The sequence below is a fragment of the Coturnix japonica genome, chromosome 2 (assembly GCF_001577835.2).
Source record: "Coturnix japonica isolate 7356 chromosome 2, Coturnix japonica 2.1, whole genome shotgun sequence".
In the NCBI taxonomy this organism is placed as follows: domain Eukaryota; kingdom Metazoa; phylum Chordata; class Aves; order Galliformes; family Phasianidae; genus Coturnix; species Coturnix japonica.
The window spans coordinates 28,210,674-28,233,147 of NC_029517.1; the positions used below are offsets into that span (position 1 = coordinate 28,210,674).

The 22,474-nt window shown below is 40.1% G+C and overlaps 1 protein-coding gene across 6 annotated transcripts in view; it reads right to left on the bottom strand.

Annotated features, from left to right (window-relative positions):
* Window positions 1-22,474, bottom strand: part of RAPGEF5 (Rap guanine nucleotide exchange factor 5) — a 142,728-nt gene that overhangs the window by 24,743 nt on the left and 95,511 nt on the right. For all 6 annotated transcript variants that reach the window (XM_015853736.1, XM_015853739.2, XM_015853738.2 and 3 more), the window contains 6 exons: window positions 9,437-9,515; window positions 8,365-8,509; window positions 7,157-7,254; window positions 6,478-6,508; window positions 5,450-5,528; window positions 2,413-2,562 (listed from right to left, as the gene is read on the bottom strand). In XM_015853736.1, the coding sequence (XP_015709222.1) occupies window positions 2,413-2,562; window positions 5,450-5,528; window positions 6,478-6,508; window positions 7,157-7,254; window positions 8,365-8,509; window positions 9,437-9,515 (582 nt within the window). The remainder of the gene's footprint in view (window positions 1-2,412; window positions 2,563-5,449; window positions 5,529-6,477; window positions 6,509-7,156; window positions 7,255-8,364; window positions 8,510-9,436; window positions 9,516-22,474) is intronic.

Below are 22,474 nucleotides of genomic sequence, written 5' to 3' on the forward strand. Positions count from 1 at the left end.
GTAGCACAAACAAAAATATATGCTTTCAACTTGGACTTATCTAGGATAAACCCTTAAATTTTCTGGCCTAACCTCCTATGCACTACTGAACATTTCATTTCAGCTGAATGTATCTACCACAGGCACAGTGACTTTAGTTAGAGCAGTGTGTCTCAGCCTCAAGAGAGCTGTCGTGTGTCTCAGGCAGAAAAGAATGGGGGTAGAGATGTAATCAATAGCCATTCACCCCATAGAGTAGAACAATGGGTGGTAAAGAAAAAAACAATAACAAACCCAACCTCTTGCTAATAAATTTACATATAGAAATTCCTCTAGACATATGGCAATTTGTTTGGTAACTATTTGAGTGAAAGAGCAGGATTTGCCAGACAGGCAGCAAGGAGAACGGACTTTTTTTCTCCAATGGGCAATCTTAGATGCACCAGAGAAAGGTGGGAGAAAAAATAAACAAAAACCCAGAACACAGCTAAAACATCCATGCTGTAGAAAAACTGTCTCTTCCTATGGGCTTCAAGTAATCTTCTGGAGAGCTGACATCTGAGATTTGATTATAGTCACTGAATTAATACAGACCAAAACGCACTGCAATAATACTGACAGCCACCTCAGACTGTTCATGGCCCATGAAGGAGGAGCAGTAACAGGCGTTCAGGGGCAAAGTATCACTAAAAGATACTCATTTTTGCCATTTCCTTTGCTCATACTGACACCAGATGCATTTGTGCTGAACTATCAGTATGTCTTTTCAAGGTACTTTTGAGCAAAAAGATATTGCTTGCTCATTTTAGGAGTATAATAAAAATGAGTTCTTCAATGCTCATCCTGCTGCCCTCCAAGCGGATGGCAGATGACAGTTCAGAGTCATGCAAAAGAGAAAAACAAAGAAAAAATAAAGAAAGCATGGCAGGCTGCTGATTATTGCACACAGTGAGCAAGTGACAATGCATAAGCACAAATTCGGTATCCTTATTCTATCTCCAATTAATTCAGTCAATAGAACCAAAGAGCATTTTGGGAATTACAATAGTCATGTACAGATGACAGTCCTGTTGTACCAGCTTTTTAATTATTATTTCTTATTCAACAGCCAAATGGCAATTATTTCTATTCTGTGGCTTTCTCAGGAAACAATGCAACTTAGAGATGATATTGTCTTTCATTATTTATGAATTGTTGGTTTTCTTTACATAAGTAGGCAGTTAGCACCAGATTCATTGCTAGCAGTGCAAAATTTACCCTATTCCTGAACAGGAGCATGAGACCTGAAGAACAACTGCAGCAGCTTGATCTTGCAGAGCTGCAAAACACACTGCATCTGAGTTTGGGAACACACAAGGGTAAATGCATCTGCCTTCAAGTGATGCAACCCAGCTGGCCAAGACGCCAACATGCAAAGCTCCCACATGGCCACCCTGTGCCCAAACTCTTGACTGCTGGGGTAAGGCTCCAGCCCCTGCCACTCACAGTGGAGACCCACAAAATTATTTAATTGTGCTTAGATTTGGGGAGGAGAATGTGGTCTTTCACTTCTGAATTTGTTATGTAAGCAGAACAACTCAGCATTTGCCTATATTTCATTCAATCACAGTGCCAAAGTAATAAGGATGAGTGACGTATACTAAAGGGCTCATTCTTTGCCTTAGGGGACTGACATCCAGTAATGCTGGCTGAGAATATGGCCCAGGTGTTCTAAAGGCTTTAGTGGCTTTAGGCCTACTTTGTGGGCCCACTTTCCTTTCTACATACTCAGTTGCATTGCTTTATTTTCAGTAAGAGCCCAATAAGGTATCACAGTGAGCAAAACAACCTGACCTGATCTTAAGAGCTGACAGCGTGGCAGTTCCCTACTATCAGCCTACCCTCAGTCTGATCCTCCTCAGAAAAAGACAGTATGCCGCCTCTGTTAAACAAGAAACATTAAACTAACAGGCAAAATACATCAGTCATAAACAAGTTTGCTTCCAAAATACTGCTAGGTCATGCCCAGTATCTCATCTGTGCAAATATATGCCTCCCTTCTCTCCACTGGAGAATATTCACTACCCATCCTGTAAATAAACATCCACACACTCAGAAGCTGTTATTCTCTTTTATATTTTAAAAGAAAATCCTTCCTCGACACCTTCTAAATTAATTTAGATCTGAAAGTTGAAGATTTATGTGTAGGCAAAAAGAAAATCTTGTAACACTGTTGAATAGGGAGAGTCTTTTTCAGTCCATTCCCAGCAAGGGAATGCCTCATCCAGTGTTACTCGGGAATGAGCTGTTTCCATGGGAACGGCTCTGGGAAGCAGCTCTCATTGTTCCATGGTCATCCAGCTGTGGGCCACAGCTGTATCCTGCAGTAGAGAATCCCAACCCTCCCCTCCATGCCGCACTTAAGAGGTGTGTGGTCAGATGAAGATTATTTACCACCAGAGAACGTGATGACCACCAGTGCCAATTCCTCCTCTGGGTACTGGATCTTTTCTGCAACAATCTTCAGTATCTCCTGTGCTGAAGTGGTTACTTGAGCTTTCACGCTGACGTAGGAGTGCTCCGTGATGTACACACGGCAGAAAACTGCACAAAGGAAGAAAGGCAGGCTCAGCAACAGCCAAAAGGACCCCACAGGAACAGAGCAAAGCCTTGCAGCCTCAGTCCCAGCTGCAAGACAGGCTACTCCTGCACCCTGCCCAACAAGGGCATGAAACTGAGAGCAAACATCACCATTTCCCCACTTTTCACTTCTTCTCTCTGGTGAATGACAGGGACACTCAAATGCATCTCTTTGGATTCTCTTCAGGGGAGCCTATTTAGGAGTTCCTTCTCTGAGTATTCAATTGTAGACCAATTCCTTTGCTGTGCACCTTTGCTGCAAAGTTAATGGTTATCATCTTTTGTCCTTACCTTCTAGGCCCAGATAAACTAGCATTCTTTCAGTGTGTCTCATACCTGCTGCAGAAACTGTTTTGCTCCTCCACTTTCACCTGGAACAGCACGCTCCTATAGAAGCTCCCCGCTCTGTAACCACTCTTGTTAGCTCATCTGTCTGGACACCTAGTGATGTGCATTGCCAGGGCATTTTTGCACTAGCAGAGGCTGACTGAGCAGCAGTGCAATTAATTCTGACACATCTACCCTGAGTCACTTGCAGTATGCTTAAAAGAAATTGGTTTGGACAAAATCCCTGGGCTCATAACTTCCAGTGAAGTCCTAGAACTGGTTAGGCTCTGGGGGTGATTCCCATCAGTAATGCTGCAGGAAGCTCATGTAATACTTTGTTGCTCCTTCAGAAGTGAGGTACACTCCCTCTGCTTCCCAGAATTTTAGGTTTGCAGTCTTTTTTTGCTGAGTTTGCTGTAGCTGGTCATTTGAAATACAGCTTCCATACTTAAAAGGGAAGAAACAGCTGCAGTCTTGCACAGATATTTCAAAAATAACCCCTGCTAATGAGAATCACCACAGCTCTGGATTTTACCCTCAGTTCTGCACTTAAACTTTCAATTTTCTTCTACTTTTGTACTTCTTATTGCAGATAGGCTGCTACCATGGCAATATAATACAATACTTTTCTCCTCCAGAAGTGCTGTATTTTTATTGAGAGATGTATGCAGCAATAGCTCCTTGTCTGACTGAACATCTTTTTGTGTGTGTTGTAGAAGAGAAAAATGAAGATAAGAAGGAAGGAGGAACTCAACATTTAACCTTGGGGAAGAAAAGCCATTTGATTTTATAATTATTTTCTTAGCCTGTCTCTGCTGACAGACAGTAAATCAGGTGCTCAGCATGTGTCAGAATCTTTCTTCAGAATACATATAACTCGTGAAAAGACAGATACATGAAATGCACTCTAAGTAAGAAAATAAATAAATCTGACACAAATATTTGCCCTCCATATGCAAAGCACAATACAACTTGCCTGCAGTGAATTTGTTTAAAGCATCAGCCTCTGTCATTTTGGAGAGGAAAATGACAGCAAAATATTAACTCATAGTTTGGCTATTGACATGTCCTTTGTTTCGCACCAAACTAAACCAACCTACCTGTCAGGTTCTTGAAAACAATCATCTCAGCAGTTATCACAAAACCTTCCCCACAATACACCTTTCAAATGTCCTATCAGTGGTTATCTTTTGGAGTGGGTCATGTCATCCCTTCTAGGAGTCTACATTGCTCCTCAGTGAAATGCAGCAGGGAACAGCAACAGGAGGACATGGGCACGGGCTGTAAACCACCCTAGAAACACTAACATTAGGAGGTAGAATGCTTCTGGTCTGATCTCTACCACTGAGAGCAGGAGGTGCTGGACAAACTCATCCTCTACAAGCACCATCACACAGTAGCACTCCACAGCCCATCCCATTTCCCTCCATTGTGCCCAGGCACCTGCCTCCCCTACCCCTAGTCTTGCGTGTTCTATTTCATTCCCTTAGTCCCAGCACATTCCATGGCTCATGCTCACAAGAAGAGAGAGCAAAGAAACTTATGGCCTTGCTGAGTCCAGCCTTTCCTGTCCCCACAGCCATTCAGTCTGTGCCACCTTGTACCAGTATGCTTTTCATGAGCTGTGTCAGACCTTTTAAGAAGAAAAATGAAGTTTGGGGGTTTTCATCCAGAAATGACATTTTTAGAAGCATCCTTGCCAGTCTAAACCTCAAATAAACTTAATTTTCCGGCACAGAAAGAGGCTGTCTATTTACCATCAGCACATAATGTAGGGAGAGACTTGTCACTACAGGAGCTCAGTTCTTAACCGTGTCACAAACAAGCACTAAAAATACCCTGACTCAGCCTGAACTTCTGGAGTTTCGTTCTCACCAAGAAAGGAAGATAATACTGTTTAAAGGGCTAGATGTCCCAAGAGGAGGCCTTTCTGCCTGTTCTCTGCTTGTGTGCATGTTATTCTCCTCTCTGCCTCCTTCCTCTCACAGGCATTACAGCAAGGTGAGAACTTCACTTTACCATTGCTTTAGCAGCAATAAAGGGAAAAATGAAATAGTTGACATTAAAGCATAGTGGCGTCTCACCCGCTACATGGAAATGTTTTTGTGGAGAGAACCTACGCAGGTTCTCAGAGTTAGCAGATTCTGCCCCACTTAACCTGACAGGTGCATCCACCTCTCGCACCCAGGATCTAGGTCAGGAGACTATTCCTGCCCTGTGTTACAGTTTCTGACTGATGGATAGACTGCAAGCTACACAGCTCTGTCACAGGACCACAGAGGAACCAGGCAGGTAGAAAGCCTGAGATCTCACTCCCCTGCTGAGCCCCTGCAAAGCAGGAGGCAGACAAGTAATCTTCACACAGGCAAATTTCTCTTCTTTCAGGTCCCCATGGTCCTGTTCTGAAGCTGTACACCTGGAAGAAGACCGCACCTTCACAGGCAGCTCTTACTAAAAAAGGTTGCCCTGACATTTAAAAGTGCCGTGCTAGGTTTTTTCCCTTTCTTAAGTAAGCCATACTTACTTTCTTCTGCTTCATTCACGGTTCCTCTGTGCTGCAGCCAGTTCTCCTTTAGACTGAACTGGTGGAAAAAAGTTTTGTTCTGCAAGGGAGTGGGAGAGGAAAAAAAAGACACAACAATGACTGTCGGCATTCCTTCCCTTTACAAGGCAGCAATTGATAAAATACAACATTCAACGCACACATCTGGCTAAAAAGGTTGCAGTATAGGAAATTCACCCACCCTTCCTGCATCAGTAAGCTGGAAGTTGCCTTACTTAATAATGGTAAAGGTGGGAATTTCTGAGGAAGTGAGACGTGCCTATTCCAAGCAGCATCCACGCCTCATGATTCTTTGTAGTTATGTGCAGAGGTCATTTCTTACGTACTTTTCTCATACACATTTCCTATGCAACAATTGGCCTATTTAGCAATTTCATGACAATCTCATGTTCTGCCTCCTGTATTTCCACTGTAACATTTTAAGCCTTTTACATGCTTCAGCCCAGAAGACTTCAGTAGGTCAGCAGTTCAGCCCTGCACAATTAATTCATATGCCAACGTTCTCCAGTAGCACCTTTTCCTTCTGCTTAAATAGACATATCCACGTTCCTCTTTCTTTCTCTCTTTCTTCACCCTGTCACAGCAAATTCCCCTTTACTTTGGCTGCCTGACACCTGCAGTTGATGCCTGAGCTTAGACTGGTTTGCCCAGGTTTTCTGCATCTATACAGCCAGGCAGGACATGCTCTCAGGCCTCTGTTATTCAAAACATTCAACACTGACATCGCAGGATGTGTTGTTAAAATGATAATACCGTCACAGCCACTGCAGGTTAGTTCACACAACTGATATCCAGGTGACGCTGCCAGAAATAAAAAAAAACTTTAAGCAATGTTGCAGCTCTAGCCTCACTGATGTATCCTGTCATGTTTTTGGTCACCTGTCACTTTCAATTGAAATGCCAAGAAAAGAGGTGAAAGTGGAGAGAGGGAAAGAAAGAAAGGCTGTTAAGTTAGCTAACAACAAGCAAAACAACAAGGTTTGTGTTACCTTTCGGTGTGGTGAATATTCATCCACAGTGCTGAAACGAAAAGGAAAATTCTAATTATTCTTTCAATCCAAAAAAACAAAACAAGTTTGTGTGCTTGTTTTACACAGTCTCCACAGAATGGCTGTAGAGATCCTTCAATGAAAGCTGAGGTCATTCGGCTCAACCACAAAACTTTCCAGGGAGTCACAAAGTCAGTATAGGAAAAAGAAATGCTGCCAGTCTGGGAGCTTCTGGAGAATATCGATACCAGTGGCAGACAAGGTCCTTCCAGTGCCCAAATGGACAAACCACAGAAATAACTTCCATTAGTTGGGAAAAAAAATGTGCCAAGGGAATATATTTTAAAAATACCATCAGATTAATAAAATAATAACCCTGACACAACCACTGAGAAATGGATTTGCTTCTCAATATTGCACGAGAGAGATAAGATGCATCATCTGAAATCAGAGACTGATGAGTGACATTTTGACAGTCTTTTCCACAAAGTTCCACACCACATGACAAATGCCAGATAAGATGCAATAATCTAGCTCTACTTTAAAGATTAATTGTGAAAATGAATACAGTACTTGTATCACTCATCCCTTTATCTTTACTGAATTACACCAAGATGCCAACAAAAATAAATTACACTAAGGAAAATGAGATCTGATCATAAGGATAACCAATACTTACTGACGACGATGCATCCCAAGTATTTTCTGAAATTCTTTCAGCTCCTTCTCAAGAATGGGATATTCATACACATCATCTAACACATTCCGGTATATTGTCTACAAAGCAAAATAAACACTTTATGCAATCATATGATAACTCAAAAATACATCTGAAGCATCCCAGCAATAGTTTTAATCAATCAGTCATTAGCATACAGCAGCAAGTTTCATCATAATTCTTTTGCAAGATCCATGAGCAGAAAATGTCCTCATTTATTTTTACAGGCTAGTCGGTGCTCAGTTTGTCTTAGAAGAAACATTTTCTCTCAACACCAAGTGAGCAAAATGTTGATGCTTATTAGTCTACAGATAAAATGGCACACACGGCTGTTAAAAATCCAAGTTAGTTCAGAGCATTCTGATGCTTGAGAACATAACACACCATCATTCCTCATTCAAAATGGTAAAAACAGATTAATCTGATTTAGACTCTTAAATGAACATTCTACTTTTCTTGACATAAGCATACATTTAAATCGAGCAACATCTCTCAAAAACAACAGCATACTCTTAATTTTAAGCCAATAAATAAATAAACCTTACTTCTTTCTGGAGCAGGCATTTTTTGACTGCCCTCAACTGTCCAAATTTTTTGGACAGCCACAAAACTTTATGGACAGAAAGACAGGCACTACATCAAAGTACATGCAACAGTATAACCTGGCTGGTGGCTGGAATGACGTCCAGTTTCCAGTACAGTACCATACAGCCTAGTACCAAAGAGCAAAAATCCTAAGGTCTCTGCAATAGCATTTTGCTCTTCCTAGCAAATGTGATTGAGACCACAAAACTTGCTTTTCATCCATGATCATCTGGATACTGAATATAGGCTCTGTTCTGGCAGACCAAGACCATTGTGTCCGAGGGACCTCCACATATTCATCATTTTACTTCTTACCTTCCTATTCTTTCCCATTTTCCAGGTGTTGTGCAATTTCAAAAGTTTTGCATTTTACAGTAATGTTGAACAAATAGACATTACAGATTTTACATCCAAGCTGACTAACTCTAATTAAGAAAAACACATGTGAATCACTTTATATTATAGATATCAAGGACTAAATCTGAATATGAAAAATTATGTCTTATACTTTTAGCCATTGCAGCTTCTTAGACACTATGTGCTAATAAAACAGAATTGCAATACATCAGGAAGTGATTCAGTACCTTTAAAAATTGTTTTAAATGCTCATCTTCATGTAACCAGTCTTTGTAGAGAGAAGTCCACTGAGACACCAAGTGCAAGACCTTTCGTTTCCTGCAGGATACATCAGAGTCGTCTTCTTTCCCTTGATGGTTCTTTGCACAATAGGTACAGTAAGTTAAGGGAAATAAATACTAAGAACTCATTGAAACTTCAAAATTCAGCAATGCACAACCATTTTGGTTGTTGTTTGGCAATGAAAGACTATTTTCACTGTTCTGTTTTAAATGCATATTTATCCTGTTACAAGCTTCGGGAGTTTCATCAACATTTTGGAATTAAGTGCTCAGTAAGAGAAATGTCCATTCTCTATGTCAACAGAACTTTTTTCCTTTCCATATTAGAGAGAAAAGTCTATAAAAAGTAAAATCCATTTAAAAGGAATTATACAATGTTGAGTCATAACTTTCCTGTGGAAGCTGGAACAAAACTTTGTCCCGCACACTGACGCCAACATGAATGTCTGCATGAAAGAGGACAATGCATCATTACAACGAGAGAAATATTGAGCAGAGGAAGTCAGTTTCTTTTTCCCAGTGCAAATTACACTTTAAGCTGAAATAACACTATTAAGAAAAAAAGAAAAGAATCAATTTCCACTATTGTCCTCTATTCACAAAGCAGAAACAGCAAATAATGACAGAAGATATTCACATTATACATTGTTCCTGTCTCTTCACTATTCTTTTTGTCAGTAGGTGAAATGACTTTCACAACAAAAAGAAAAGGTTTTGATTCACAGCTCCAAGTTCATTCAAGCAACATTCTATAGATTATAGAAATTATTGGAAATACAAAAGAAGTTATATACTTATCACGTGACAAAAGGTGCAGACATTGTAGAATATCTATTCTTTATATATTCTGCAGTGTATTACACACGTATTCTAAGAATTAACATTTATGTTTTGGATAGGATTTAACCTGATTTTAAACATTGTTTTGTAAAAGTGGAGAAGAGATTTATATAGCATTAAACAAAAACAATATCTATAAGTTTTGTGATGTGTGTTAACACAACACTTGAAAGGATATTGCCTCAGAAGTGCCTGGCACAAGTCATCTGTTGTCATGAAGACTGTGTATGTGAGAAGGAAATCATCCAGGAGAGTTTCTGCAGAGAAAGACAAAAGAAGTCTAAAGTACAATATATTTTTTGAGAGGAGGAAGACAGTATCTATCAGTTAGCGTCCATAGCAAGAAAAAAACCTAAAGAATATATCATTGATTTGAAGACTCCATTTCACACAGTTAATGATGCATTCACACTGCAGTGATGAGATCCTTATTAACAAGCACATCCTCAGTTCTCAGTTAATCAACAAGCAGAACTATGCACAAAATAAGCCATAGTTTAGGAATGAATACGAGTCCTTATCACAAACACCACATTCCAGTTGGCTCTTCTGGGTGATTCCAGCTATTCACCATTTCCACCAGTAAGTTGTTTCAGAATTTCAGAAGACAAACTTTTAGTAATAGAAAACTGAGATTGCCATGTACTGTGGTGAACATGTAGGCACAGTATTTGAGAAGCAAAAACCAAGCATACTTAAGTGTTTAGCTAGTTAAGATTTGTGTGCATTGCTAATTGCTGGGATACTTTCTCTCTGGTTTGCTTAATTACATTATTCAAAGTTGTTTTCTGCTCCTGATATTCCTGCACTTGATTTCTATCAGTACAACTAAAGGCACCTACCAAAAGAATACCTCTTTTGCAGCCGTAACACCTCAGGCTGTCAGGAAAAGCAGCACTGCCAACTCAGACCTCAGCACAGTTTTTCCATTCCTCATTCCCACATCAGGCTAATTTTAGGGTCTATCCAAATCTTTAGCATGCACACCAGGTGCAAGGGGGAAAGCTGAAAGAAGGTTTTCTACAAGATGAGAGAGCCCAAGGGAAATCTTGTGATGGCCTTCAACAACCCGATGGCACAGAAGGACAAGACTGAACCAGATTTTTCCCAGAGGCATGCAACACAATGACAGAGGCAAACATCAGAGAGTAAAACAAGGGAAAATTTGTCTAGATAAAAGAGATTTTTTTTCCCCTGTGAGGACAGGTTGGCCAGGAGAAGCTCCATAATGGATTAGTCAGTTATTAACAGGGTTATTCAGAGCCCGCCTGAGCAGGACCTGAGCCGCCTGGCCTAATGAGCCCGCTCCAAGCAGAGCTACCTGCCAACCCACATTGGTCTGTAACTCACACAACTGTGCTTCCGATATTAATTACTCATAAATTATGCATGATGTAGGAACGAATTCATACTTCATTCACAAACAAAACAATCTTTATGATGCAATTACTCTGTTTTACCAGGTGAGAACAGGAAAACGTTTCTGTAGTAATTCTGGTTATATTCATTGACATATACATATCTCTTTGAAGCACTGTAGAGCAAAAACACCTTAGCAGTATTATTAGTTGTTACTAGTAGCCATTATAAATTAAGTAGTGGTTCATTGGTGGACTTAGAGCTACTAAGACTAAAGGACAAACTGCTCCTTGCAGGAGGAAGAAGAGGTTGTGCCCTCATTTCCCTGTCCTGGTCTCCTCACTGTCCTGATCTCATCCAGCTGGTGCTTGCGTACATGTATGCAATCGGAAGCATCCCAGAAGCAATTCAGACTGAGAATGCAATTTCACAACAATTTAGGCCCATTCCAGTCACAGCTACCTTGGACCTTCTTGTCTGCAAACTGACCTCATAGATGAGGCGTAGAATGGCAATAAATTCATCCATGTATCATTCAAAGCCAGATATCATGTGAATATCACATGGACAGATAGATAATAACTGTCAGCATAGGACTCAAAATACCTCTGCTGCCATTAACAAAAGAAATGCAGCTGAATCAATGCCTTTAGCACAGCTAGAAAGACTCCTGATCTGAAGGGGCGTAACTGAAGCCGCTTGCTTAAATTCTTTATATTTCGCAGACATTACTTTAAAACTGTGGAAAGTATTATCTTTGTATGAAAGAAACATTCTGTCTCTGAAAATGAAAAAAATCTTGTGCACAGCTTGTTCTGTATCCAAAAGGTCTGCAGTTCCTTCTGTTGCACATCTTTTGGATGATACAATGCAGCTATTAAAATTGGAGGTTTCACAAACATTTATTTGGAAGCTGCAGCTCTTGGAGACAATAACCACAGCTAATCTCCTATTCTAGTTCTTGACTAAACTATGTGCATGGTGCTCACCAAGTCAAAAATACAGTTATAACAGATTATTTCCACAGAAACTTTCTGTTCTTTTTAGGTGATATCTTAGTTTCAGCAATAGATAGCCGTGCATTATTGTATTTCTTTTCCTTTTAGATGGAAAGGAAAGGCTAAAAAGAGAATTCCTTAAGTACTGATTCGTTTAGCTTGTGTATGGCCCAGATCCCTACAAACTGCCTTTAAACTTGTTTAGAAATTTATACCCTAAAGGAATGTTTTGAAGAAAAAAGGTCTATATTATGCATGTGGACCATCAGCCATCTGTTAAATTGCCTTAATAAATAAGCAATCAAAGTGCTTTTGCTAGATTAAATATCTATTGCCAAACATCATTTAAAGACTTCATGGTAATATTCATGTTTTAAAACATCTCTACCAACTAGTGTGTGCTTCCCTAAAGTACTACTTATCACTGTAGTTCCCTCGGTATTTTCTTCTCAAATGCACCGTAAATTATATAATTCCAGAATGGCTTTTTATGCCACAAAAAGGGGGAAAAACTGAGTATGAACTAATTCTTAAAAAATACTTTGTCCAATGCAAACAAACTCACACCTCAATTGTTTTTGAAGATATGCTCGCAGTTAACTATTTCCTGGTCTATGTAAATAGAGAGAAAGACTATTCACAAGACAATTTATTGGCATCAAATTATTCATTCTGGCTACAGATGGACACTTACAGCAGTAAACCTCAGTGAGTTTGAGCTTTAGTAGCAGTTCCTAATAACTATGAATAGAAGTTGTCTTAGGGTTTTCCCAGTTAGTTTTGGTTGATTTGGTTGAGTTAAATAAAAATAAAAAATAAAAAAAAAAAAAATTAAAAAAGGAAAGAAAAAGAAGGGATGGAAGGAGGAAGAGATGATAATAATTGAAAAAGTTAAAAAGAGGGGAAAATGGGGAAAAAAGGGAAAAAAGGAGGAGGAAAAAGGAGGAAAAAAGAGGAAAAAGAGGGAAAAGAGGGGAAAAGGGGAGAAAGGAGAAAAAGAGAGCAAAAAGGGAAAAAAGGTGAAAAAGAGGGGAAAAAGAGGGAAAAAAGGAGGAAAAAAGAAGGAAAAGAGGAAAAAAGAGGAAAAAGAGGGAAAAAGGGTAATTTCAGTCATCGTTAATTATTTACAGTGCACCATATTGCCATACAGAATGGGGGTGAAGTGCCTCAGCTTATAAGTTCTATTCTATTCTGTCCCTGTTTCTGCATAAATTTGTGGCCACCTTCCTCATTCTTCCTATAGAAAAAGTTCTTCTGGTGCTTGCAGCATTCAAGGAGAATAAAAACACGGTAATGGTTGACAAAGGAAAAACGCTTCCTGTGGAGGAAAAGTATTTTTTCATGCAGAAGACTGTGATGTTATTGTTTTAATTTCTCCTCTTCATGAATTTTTTATGTAATCATTTTCTCTTAGCCATCAATCTAATTTTTCTTTACTCTGCACGGTTTTCCTTTATTTGGTTAAGCAATTATTACGAAGTATGCTGTCAGCTTGCAGCTACGGAATATTTCATTCCAGAGACAATTTCAAGCATTTTAAACTTCATTAAGACGTGCAACAGAAACAGCATGGGTTCAATGGACTACTGCTCCTGAAGCTCTTCAGAGGCAGCCTTAGGCAGTAATCTCAGCACTGAATGTATGCTCTCAGTATCATATCATAGGCATAAGAATAACAAAAAAAGCAAGCAATGTGCTTCTTCATTATTAAATAATCAATTCAAGTCAGCTTCTGCTGAGGCAGTTTCTCACGGGCTCACCCTTCACCCAGGTGAAATAAGGTAGCATAGACACCAGCTTCACTGGCAGCTGTTAGTACCACATTTCCAATCTTTCTGCAGTATACGGGTCCTTCTGCAACATGCATGCGGGGTGGGTGAGGAATGGAAAGAGCAGAATATACACATGGGATGTTCCAATGCATGAGGATTTCCAAGGGAACATTTGCTTTCCATAGAGAAGATCTGCTTTCAGTCAGAAACTGGAGGACCCAGCAATGCTTCTACAAGAGAAGCTGCAGCTGAACTGTGTGGGCATGGGGATGGGCGCCTACGGCAACAATGGCGTGTTTGACTGGGAACAGGGATTTGTACCAGAAACAATTAATGATCATATATTTAGATGAACACCAAACTGCATATTACCATGTACTTCCAAAATCCAGAAGATTTCCCACTACTTTCCATGTGCCCACTTATATATCATACCCCTTTTCTCTGAGAGGGTAACTTTAAATATTTTGGAGTTTGTCCTAGACATGAGGGTATATCTTTACATATTCACAGTTTTAAATGGCAGGAGTATAGAATGGGACTGTCACAGGGGTTTGCACACTAAATTTTATTCCACAGTGGTTAATCTACTCTCCCCTCTACAGCCTTCTCTAGGCAGAATATCAATTGCCAAGGCTCAGAAAAGTAATTAATAAAGAGCTGTAGCCTGACACCTTCTGTTGTACATATTTAACCAACCAGGACAGGCAGTACACTTTATGTCATTGCTGCGTCCAACACCTGTGATCTATAATCAAATATGGATATTCTCTTAAATTAGCACGGTTGTAGAAGACATCAGGTGAGCACTCTGACATTAATAACTTGTTGCAGAAGTATAGAAAGAGACTTAAGCTAAAAGAAATGCCTTTGTTAAATGAAACAGAAGATAAATAATTTTTATTATTCTGTTTCAGAAATTTTTGAAAGTAAACATTCAGTTTGGACAGCACATAGAATGAGTAAACAAGGAAAATGAGCACAGAAATATTCCAGTGCTACATTTACCTACCAAACTGTATGTCCATGTATTACTTACTGGTATGCACGTGCATCATTCTCTTTAGACCATCAAAGCTTGAACAACACTGTATACATATTTGCACTATATGTTCAATAGATCAAACTGTTCAGAGTACACCTATTGCTCTATTGCTAACATTAGACACTCCATCCAGCTTAGCCAGATACAACTGCTCCTAATACCAGCAGTGAGTCATTAATCCCTTTATACGCACAAGAAGAGATAACCTGAAGACAAAATCCAGTTTGTCCTCGATTTCTGATCACAATGAAACACCCAAAATAGTTTTTGTCTTGATGCTTCTCAATGGCTAACAGCAAAAATACAAAGGTCAAAAATAAGCCAAATCAGTCCTCCCACTTCCATCACCAACCAATTGCCCAGATGAGAAGAAACACTTATTTTCCCTTAATTTCTGACAAAAACAATGTTTTGTTTTCATCCCGTTCTATGATCCTTCTGTTTCCATTAGCATTAAATGCTGATTTAAATATTAAGAGAAAATAAATCTATGCAAAACAATCAGGCCAACAGGACTTCAATATTCAATGTATAATTTCTGAAATCTGTTAAACTGTAAAGAAAAACTACTAATCTAGTTTGATAGAAAATGTATTATCATTCTGAATCCAAACCTCTTGCACACTGCACTGTACAAATCCTTTGTGAATGGTTGTGCAAGAATTACAGAAATATTTGAGGTTTCTTTAGACTCGTATTAACCGGATTACACAAAAATAGAGGTAAAGCCTTTTTCCACTTTATGCAAAGTAGATATTCAGCTTTCTCTGAGGATTTTCTAGGGGAGGCCAAATCTGGATGAAGAAGGCAAAAAAAAATTAAACAAATAAACAAAAAAAAAACCAACAACCCAACAGTTGTCATTTACTCATATTGAGTATCTATATTGATATAGATATATAGATAAATATTGACATATATAGAATATCATAAACAAAGTAGAAAGGCAAAGAATGCATGTGTTGAACTAAAAATTTTACTCTCCAAACTATCTTCCCTCCAAACCAAGGGAATCACTAAATGCACTTACTCCCAGTCTACCTCTCATTCTAATAAATGGATGATATAAGAGGAGACTGTAAGATCTCGTTTGCCCTGAAGCACATTAAAACCTGAGTATGAAGTATTTGGAGTGTGGGAGCTCCAGCAGCATGAACTGTGAATGGGGGTTACACACACGTTTCTCAGACATCAACACAAACTCTGGCTTTGTGCAGGAATTAATTTCTTTGGTGCTCCAGGGGGGATGGAGGAGGAGAGATGTGCTTTAGACAACACACACAAAATAAAAACCTGAAACTATAAACCTTCAGCCGTGCCATTTCCTATCTGCAGTTATGGCAAAGACATTGGCATGAACATATGGTTGGCTCCAGTCATCTCTTTATGTTAATGGATTAATCAGCATTAGCCAGCACTGTGAATTTAAAAATTGCCAGCAATTTAACTTTGGCTCTAATTTGCATTCACTCTGTCATCCTTACTTTGTAGGACCAGCCACATTTCTTTAGCATTTAGTGAGGCTCATCCTCCAGAGTATATTTGAAAAACATTAAGGAGTTGGAGTTAATAATGCTGACGTAGCTTGTGAATTCAGGACACACATCTACAAGTTGTGGGATTTTTTATTATTATTGTTTTGTTGTTGTTGTTATTAATTCTTTAAAGAAATATGAGTAGACAGGGTAAGCAATACCATAATGCTCAGAAACAGTTAAAACTTGCATTTCATTAAGCATAAAAGCAGCCCTATGAGATAGGGTTACAGCTGGGCAAACAGACAGATGAGATCCCTGTGCTTGAGTAAAATGGATGCTGATTGCTTACTGTTCTGTAGGGAATAGACACTTTTTTGCTATTTTGAATATGCACTTACTGACTTCAAATTAAACTAGATGAGAGCTACGGCAATGCATTTGCAAGTTTTCCTGCCTCTCAGTGCTGAAAGCTCTTAAGCTTGATAAATTCTTTGTCGCTCCTCTTACTCCTTTCCACAAAATGTGGAAAAATTATAATCACACCTCAAGGCTGCTACACAGAGCCTTTTTGGTTCACATAACGCTACGCAACGCTCTGAAACCTTTCAGCAATGCAAATGGCTGTCCAGTAGCTGTAGTTAGTAATCAGAAAATTGCTTGTTCTGCAGAAATGGAAAAGCGATTTGAGGGCAACTCCTTTCAAAGACGGAAGTTTCTCAATAATCTGTAATTCCAGAGCAATTTACTAAAAATGTCAGGATGTCTCTGAGTATCAACAGTAAATGCAAACTGCTATCATTACTATCTGATCCATCAAGATATCACTTGTTTTGGAGAGGGTGCTGAGTGGTACCAACCCCCCTCCCCCCCGCCCCCCCCGGCTCGCATTCATTCAGCAGATGGTACTGAAACTCAGAACCTCACAGAATTAGCCCTTAATCCAAAATAAGACACTCTGGAAATGCTATGCCACCATGGCATACAATACACAATACGAAGCCAAAAGATTATGCCGAAGAGGAAAGGTCAATGGAAAAAGGAACATCAATATATAATTTGCTGCTAATGTATTAAAACAATTATAGTAGTTATGTCATCTAGCCACTGAAGCACCGAGAAATCAATGCACAAAGGAATAAAGAGCAAGACATTTATTTCTGGCATTAGGTTAAGAAAAGAAAATATAGAAGGGCAAGATATTTAACCTGTACAACCAGAATTTTTATTAGAGCACAAAAATCAGAAGTAGGAATAATTTCTAAGGTCATCTCCCAGTGAATTCCAGCAGTGTTTTAACATCTGCAGAATGAATCAAACACATTCTGTCTGGTAAGGTCAAAGATCTCCTTAAAGTTGCATTCCAGTTGCTGCCATCACACATATTGGAGCAGCTTCATATTTTGTTAGAAGGACAAAAAGCCCTGAAACCACAGGCAGAGAGCAAATGTCAGACTTGTCTAGCTTTAATGAGGCACTAATTTTTTTCACATAGACATCTGAAGCTGGTTTTTTTGGTTTTTTTTTTTTTGTCTCTTTTTCTTTTTTCTCTTTTTTCCCCCAGGTAGGATGGATCACTGCTTAATGTGCAGCTATAATGGTCTGGATTACTTGAAGTTATTGGACAAATCTACTCTGCCTTATGTATTTTAAAGTGTTAGAAACAGCACCCATAGCTGTCACCCTAAGATACTGCTGCTTTTTGTTAGAAAAGCCCTTGACTACTGCAAGTAAAACACCCAAGCTTTCCATGCAGTGAACCTTCAGATGGCAGAAACTTGAGATATTTAAAGGTATGTGCGAGGTACTCAGGGTAGCTTAGCTACAGAAAGCAGCTAGTCCTTGTTCGCATCAGGAATCTCCCAAAGTACTTCAGGGGGAAAAAAAAAGCAACACCATCTTCTCCTTCCATTGATTGTTTATAATAAGCCAGCCAGGCCAGAAGTGCCTGCAGCAGCATGATGGAAGATAAAAGATTTAATGGTTCTCTTTCATCCCTCTGCCTGCAGCCAGCTGCCTGTGGGGCAGAGGAGATAGGCATGCAGCAGTAACAGCACAGCGTGCCTGCACAGCCCTCACTTGTGCTTCACCTCCAGCCAGCATACAGCCCGTCACCCCAATCCCAAAAGTCAGACAAGCAAACACAGGGAAATTTTCTTCTTTTTCTCTTCTTTCACCTGGACTTCTTTGTATCCCTGCCATCAACCCCACCTCCACCCCAAAGGGATGCAGTACCCTCCAGTGCAGATCCTCAATGCCACCTTGTCCAGGTGACACTGAGAGCTGCCACTGCCTGCAGGCAGCACTGCCCTTCCCAGGCAGCACGCACCAACAATGCAGTGAAGGGACTGCACCACCTGCCCCCACAGGCCCCATCATACCCAATGGGTGCAGTAAGGCTCCCATGCCTTCTCCCAGGTCCAGTAGTTCAGTATACACTTGAGTTTAAAGGGAACACTAAAGTTAGATGAGACATCTGACTTTCAGAAAGTTCATAGAAAGTAAAACATACTTAATATTCACTCCTTTCATCCATGCTGCCCGACACTCATTGCACTTACAAAGAACCAGGTTTCAAGCTCAACATGTCCTTCTCTTTGCAGAGCTGAAAAACGTTCTCCTGGGGAACAGTAACCTTCAGATCTGATATTCTATATAAATACACAAACATTGTCATCCCTTCTTGCCGATTCTTTACTTTTGATCTCCAACCTGAGATACTTTAAGAGGACTTAAACTGCAGACACATTTCTAAGAACAGGAATCCAGATTTTCTGTTGCTGACCTCCATACAAAAGCTACTAAAAAAGGAATAATTTCAAAACTCTTCATGACCAATATCTTCATTACGATTATATTATGCATATATGTTAAAGTTACAGCCACCCAAATTTTTGAAGGAGTGCCTAAGGACAGGCTCAAAGGTACACAGCATTTGGACAACACCCAGTCCAGTGGATTGCAGTGACAAGCAGTATAGAAACCACAGTGTGCTCCACTCTTGAGCATCCTATGGATAAAGGACAAGCCAAATGACACACACAAATGCCACATCACAAGCTCTGCAGGTCGGTGCAATGCCCTGAATTTGGTGTGCAGCATTATCCTCACATCCACTGCTAGCTGCTTTCCATACCAACTGGAGCACTAGGTCCCCGGAGGGACAGAAATGTACAGATCTGCTCTGTGTATTTTGAAAAGTGTTTAGCAAGAAACTTTGATCCATTATTTTTCCCCTACAAAGAAGCAACGGGAAATTTCTTTGTGCTTCAGCCCGGGGAAGGAGATATAAGAAGAATCTTGTTTGCCCCTGGGACCCGAATTATCATAAATATGCTAAGCAGTGAGCTCCACAACATGTGGCACTGGAGCATGTGCTGGAAACAGCTCACGTTTCTGCTGCCTGCCTTCCTCACCCTCCCCAGCACATCCCCATGAGATAAAATCCCAGAGACAAGCATCAGAGCATCCACAGAGCGGCTGTGGTTTGTCTTCTCACATGGCAAATGGGCCCCAAAAAAACCCCATACGTGTCATGGTAGTGGTGGTTAAACGCGTTGCATTAATTATAGACTTACATACATTATATATACGTGCCTAAGTTATGAACCTGAAATTGCACTTGCTATGCTGAGACACCCAAATCATTCCAGTGACTGGTTAACATGTAATTAAAGACAGATTTTCTCCTTTGATCACTGCCAACTACAATACAAGGCAGCATGTTTTTCAAGAATATCTAACAACTTCAAACCAAAGGTTTTGTCAGTACAACCTTGTCCTGACAGCAGAATGAAAGAGAAAGAAAAGGTTCCTGCCAGCACTCCTTAAAGATCATACAGGGCGAAGACAAAAGACAAACAAATGTTATCCGTCATTCAACTGCTTGTGAGCATCATAATACCTTCAAGGTTGTTTTATACCCAGCAGCAGAAAGGTGCTGCTGAGCAGTGACCTCTGGCTGCTGGCATACATGGTCATTGAGTGTTGCACTTTTGAAAAAGAACATCTTTATTTCCATAAATTTCAAATCATTTCTCACATTGGGGAGTTCAGCATTAGGTCCTTGACTCAGCTGTACCATAATTACTTGGGGATTTCATTTGATGGCTTTGCTTATTTCAGTTAAATAAATCTGGGATATTAAGCAATTACTGGATGAAAGCCCAGTAGGGTCATTTTCTAAAGGTAACTACTCAATTATGTCATTATTTCAGAATTTTCTTTTGTGCTACTTCATTATTTGATTACAAAAACTCCACTAAGAAAACAATTCTGGGATAAATACAACTTTGCGCATGGAAAAGTAAGAAAAGAGCTGTACTATACAAGTCTTAACTCAGCCCTGTAACTTCCACACACAACCTGTGAAACATCTAACACAAGAGATACACTCTGTACCCTGTAGAAATCTTCTAGTCAGCGCCCTGCCTCATCCACCCTGCCAGCTGCTCTAAGGATTCCCATAGGGCACAAAGGAATCTCCTTGGCTTAGATGCAAATCATGCCTTCCTGGGCTCAGGGACCATGTTTCACCAACACACACCTGGCAGTGATTAGCACTCAGTGCCATCTCCCATTCCTACAGCTCATTGATCTAAAGTATCATGCATGGGACACCAAAGCATTTGGCCTCCTGCCAGTCAGCTAAAACCATCACATTTATCAAGCTAGATAGCAAACCCAATGTAGAGTACTGCCTCTCTGTGCTTGCACAGCACCAGCCAAGGGCTCTGTGGCTGCTGAATGCCCATATATACAGAAAATGACAACTTACAGTGTCTTTCTGCATTTCTTTCTGTTCATTAAACTGCTTTGGTTATTCAGTTGCTCATTGAGGCCAATTATAAAAATCTTGTAATTTTTCCTCGAATCATTCCTAACTGTTCTAGAGAAAATCAGCAATTACATGATGACTGCCTCCATCTATATTCACTAACACACAGACAGGCACAGGCTGGTAGCCTATAGCTTCTTTCAACTTAAATACCAGTGTGTGTGTGTTTAAGAATCACAGAATTGTAGGGGTTGGAAGGGACCTCGAGAGATCATTGAGTCCAAACCCCCTGCCAAAGCAGGTTCCCTACACCACGTCACGCAGGTAGGCGTCCAGGCAGGTCTTGAATATCTCCAAACCTCCCCTGGGCAGCCTGTTTCAGTGCTCCATCACCCTCACTGTAAAGAAGTTCTTGTGCACATTCATGCAGAACTTTCTATGCTCCAGTTTCTGGCCGTTTCCCCTTGTCCTGTCTCCACACACTGCTGAAAAGAGTCTGGCCTCCCGACCTTGACCCCCACACCTCAGATATTTATAGACCTGGATCAGGTTCCTCTCAGTCTTCTTTTCTCAAGGCTGAACAGTCCCAGTTCACTTAGCCTTTCTTCATTGGGGAGATGCTCCCACCATCTTTGTGACCCTCCACTGGATTCTTTCCAAGAGATCCCTGTCTTTTTTGTACTGGGGACCCCTGAACTGGACACAGTACAGAAGAGTCCCTGTAGGAGAAGGTAGCAAGGCATCTTAAAGGAAGGCACTGAGGATTACATATAACTCTAGTTAAGTAGCTCCTATATAAGAGCATATATTTAACAGCAGTTTTCCAAATCTGCTTTTAGAAGCACATCAGCAACTACAGCAAATATACAGGAGTCAGAATCAATTCTACTAGGAGCGGCTGTTTCAAAGACACGGCAGCCTACATCCCAAAAGGACAATGAAGTACAATACGCAAGCTCATTTAATCACTGTATCCAATTACATGCAGGGATAAATCATCGCACACATGCCTATGTCTGAATTTTAAAAAGTAAATAAATCATGAATAGACACGCCGAAAGCTGTGAGTCTCTGCATTCACAGATTAGCAGGGGAAGTGGGGCATTTACTTTCCATTAGAAATGAAAATACCCCAAAACCACCAAAGCCACCTGATTATTTTAAGAGAAATACATAAGACATCTTTCATATTTCTCTTAAAATAAGAGAATTTTCCGGTTTTTGTTGTTTGAGGTCTGAAAGCATAGACTGACATCCTCTGCTGTCAGATAAATACATTGGGAGATTTCCAGACTCTCATTTCACTACCGTGGTGCTGGCTGAACAATCACAAAATGTTCTTCACTTTCAGACGCAGACAATCTGTTGATCTGTAACTGTAGGTACTCCAATTGCCTCTCCACCTCTGAAAATGTTAGTCCTAGATGAAATAACTTTATAAAGTTCTGCTTTATTTTGATAACCTGAAGCATCGCTACAGCAAACAAATGGGCTTGCTTCATACTAACTCCTTTCACAGATACTAGAAATCCACAGAGCCATATGTTGACAAACATTGACATCAATTGAGCTTGTACACGGCCTAATGAAGGCCCTCCTCAGCCCTTCTGCCCTGATAGATGACCAGCACTCTCTTAAGGCACAAAGCTTTGGAAGAGAAATAGGCTCTCCCACTAATGCTACAAATAACAGGACTTCAGGCAACAGCTCCCTCACCCCATACTTAAACAACAGTATTTTCTAGGAGGAACTGAATTCTCACCATTTGTCAAGAAAACCCAATACAGCAG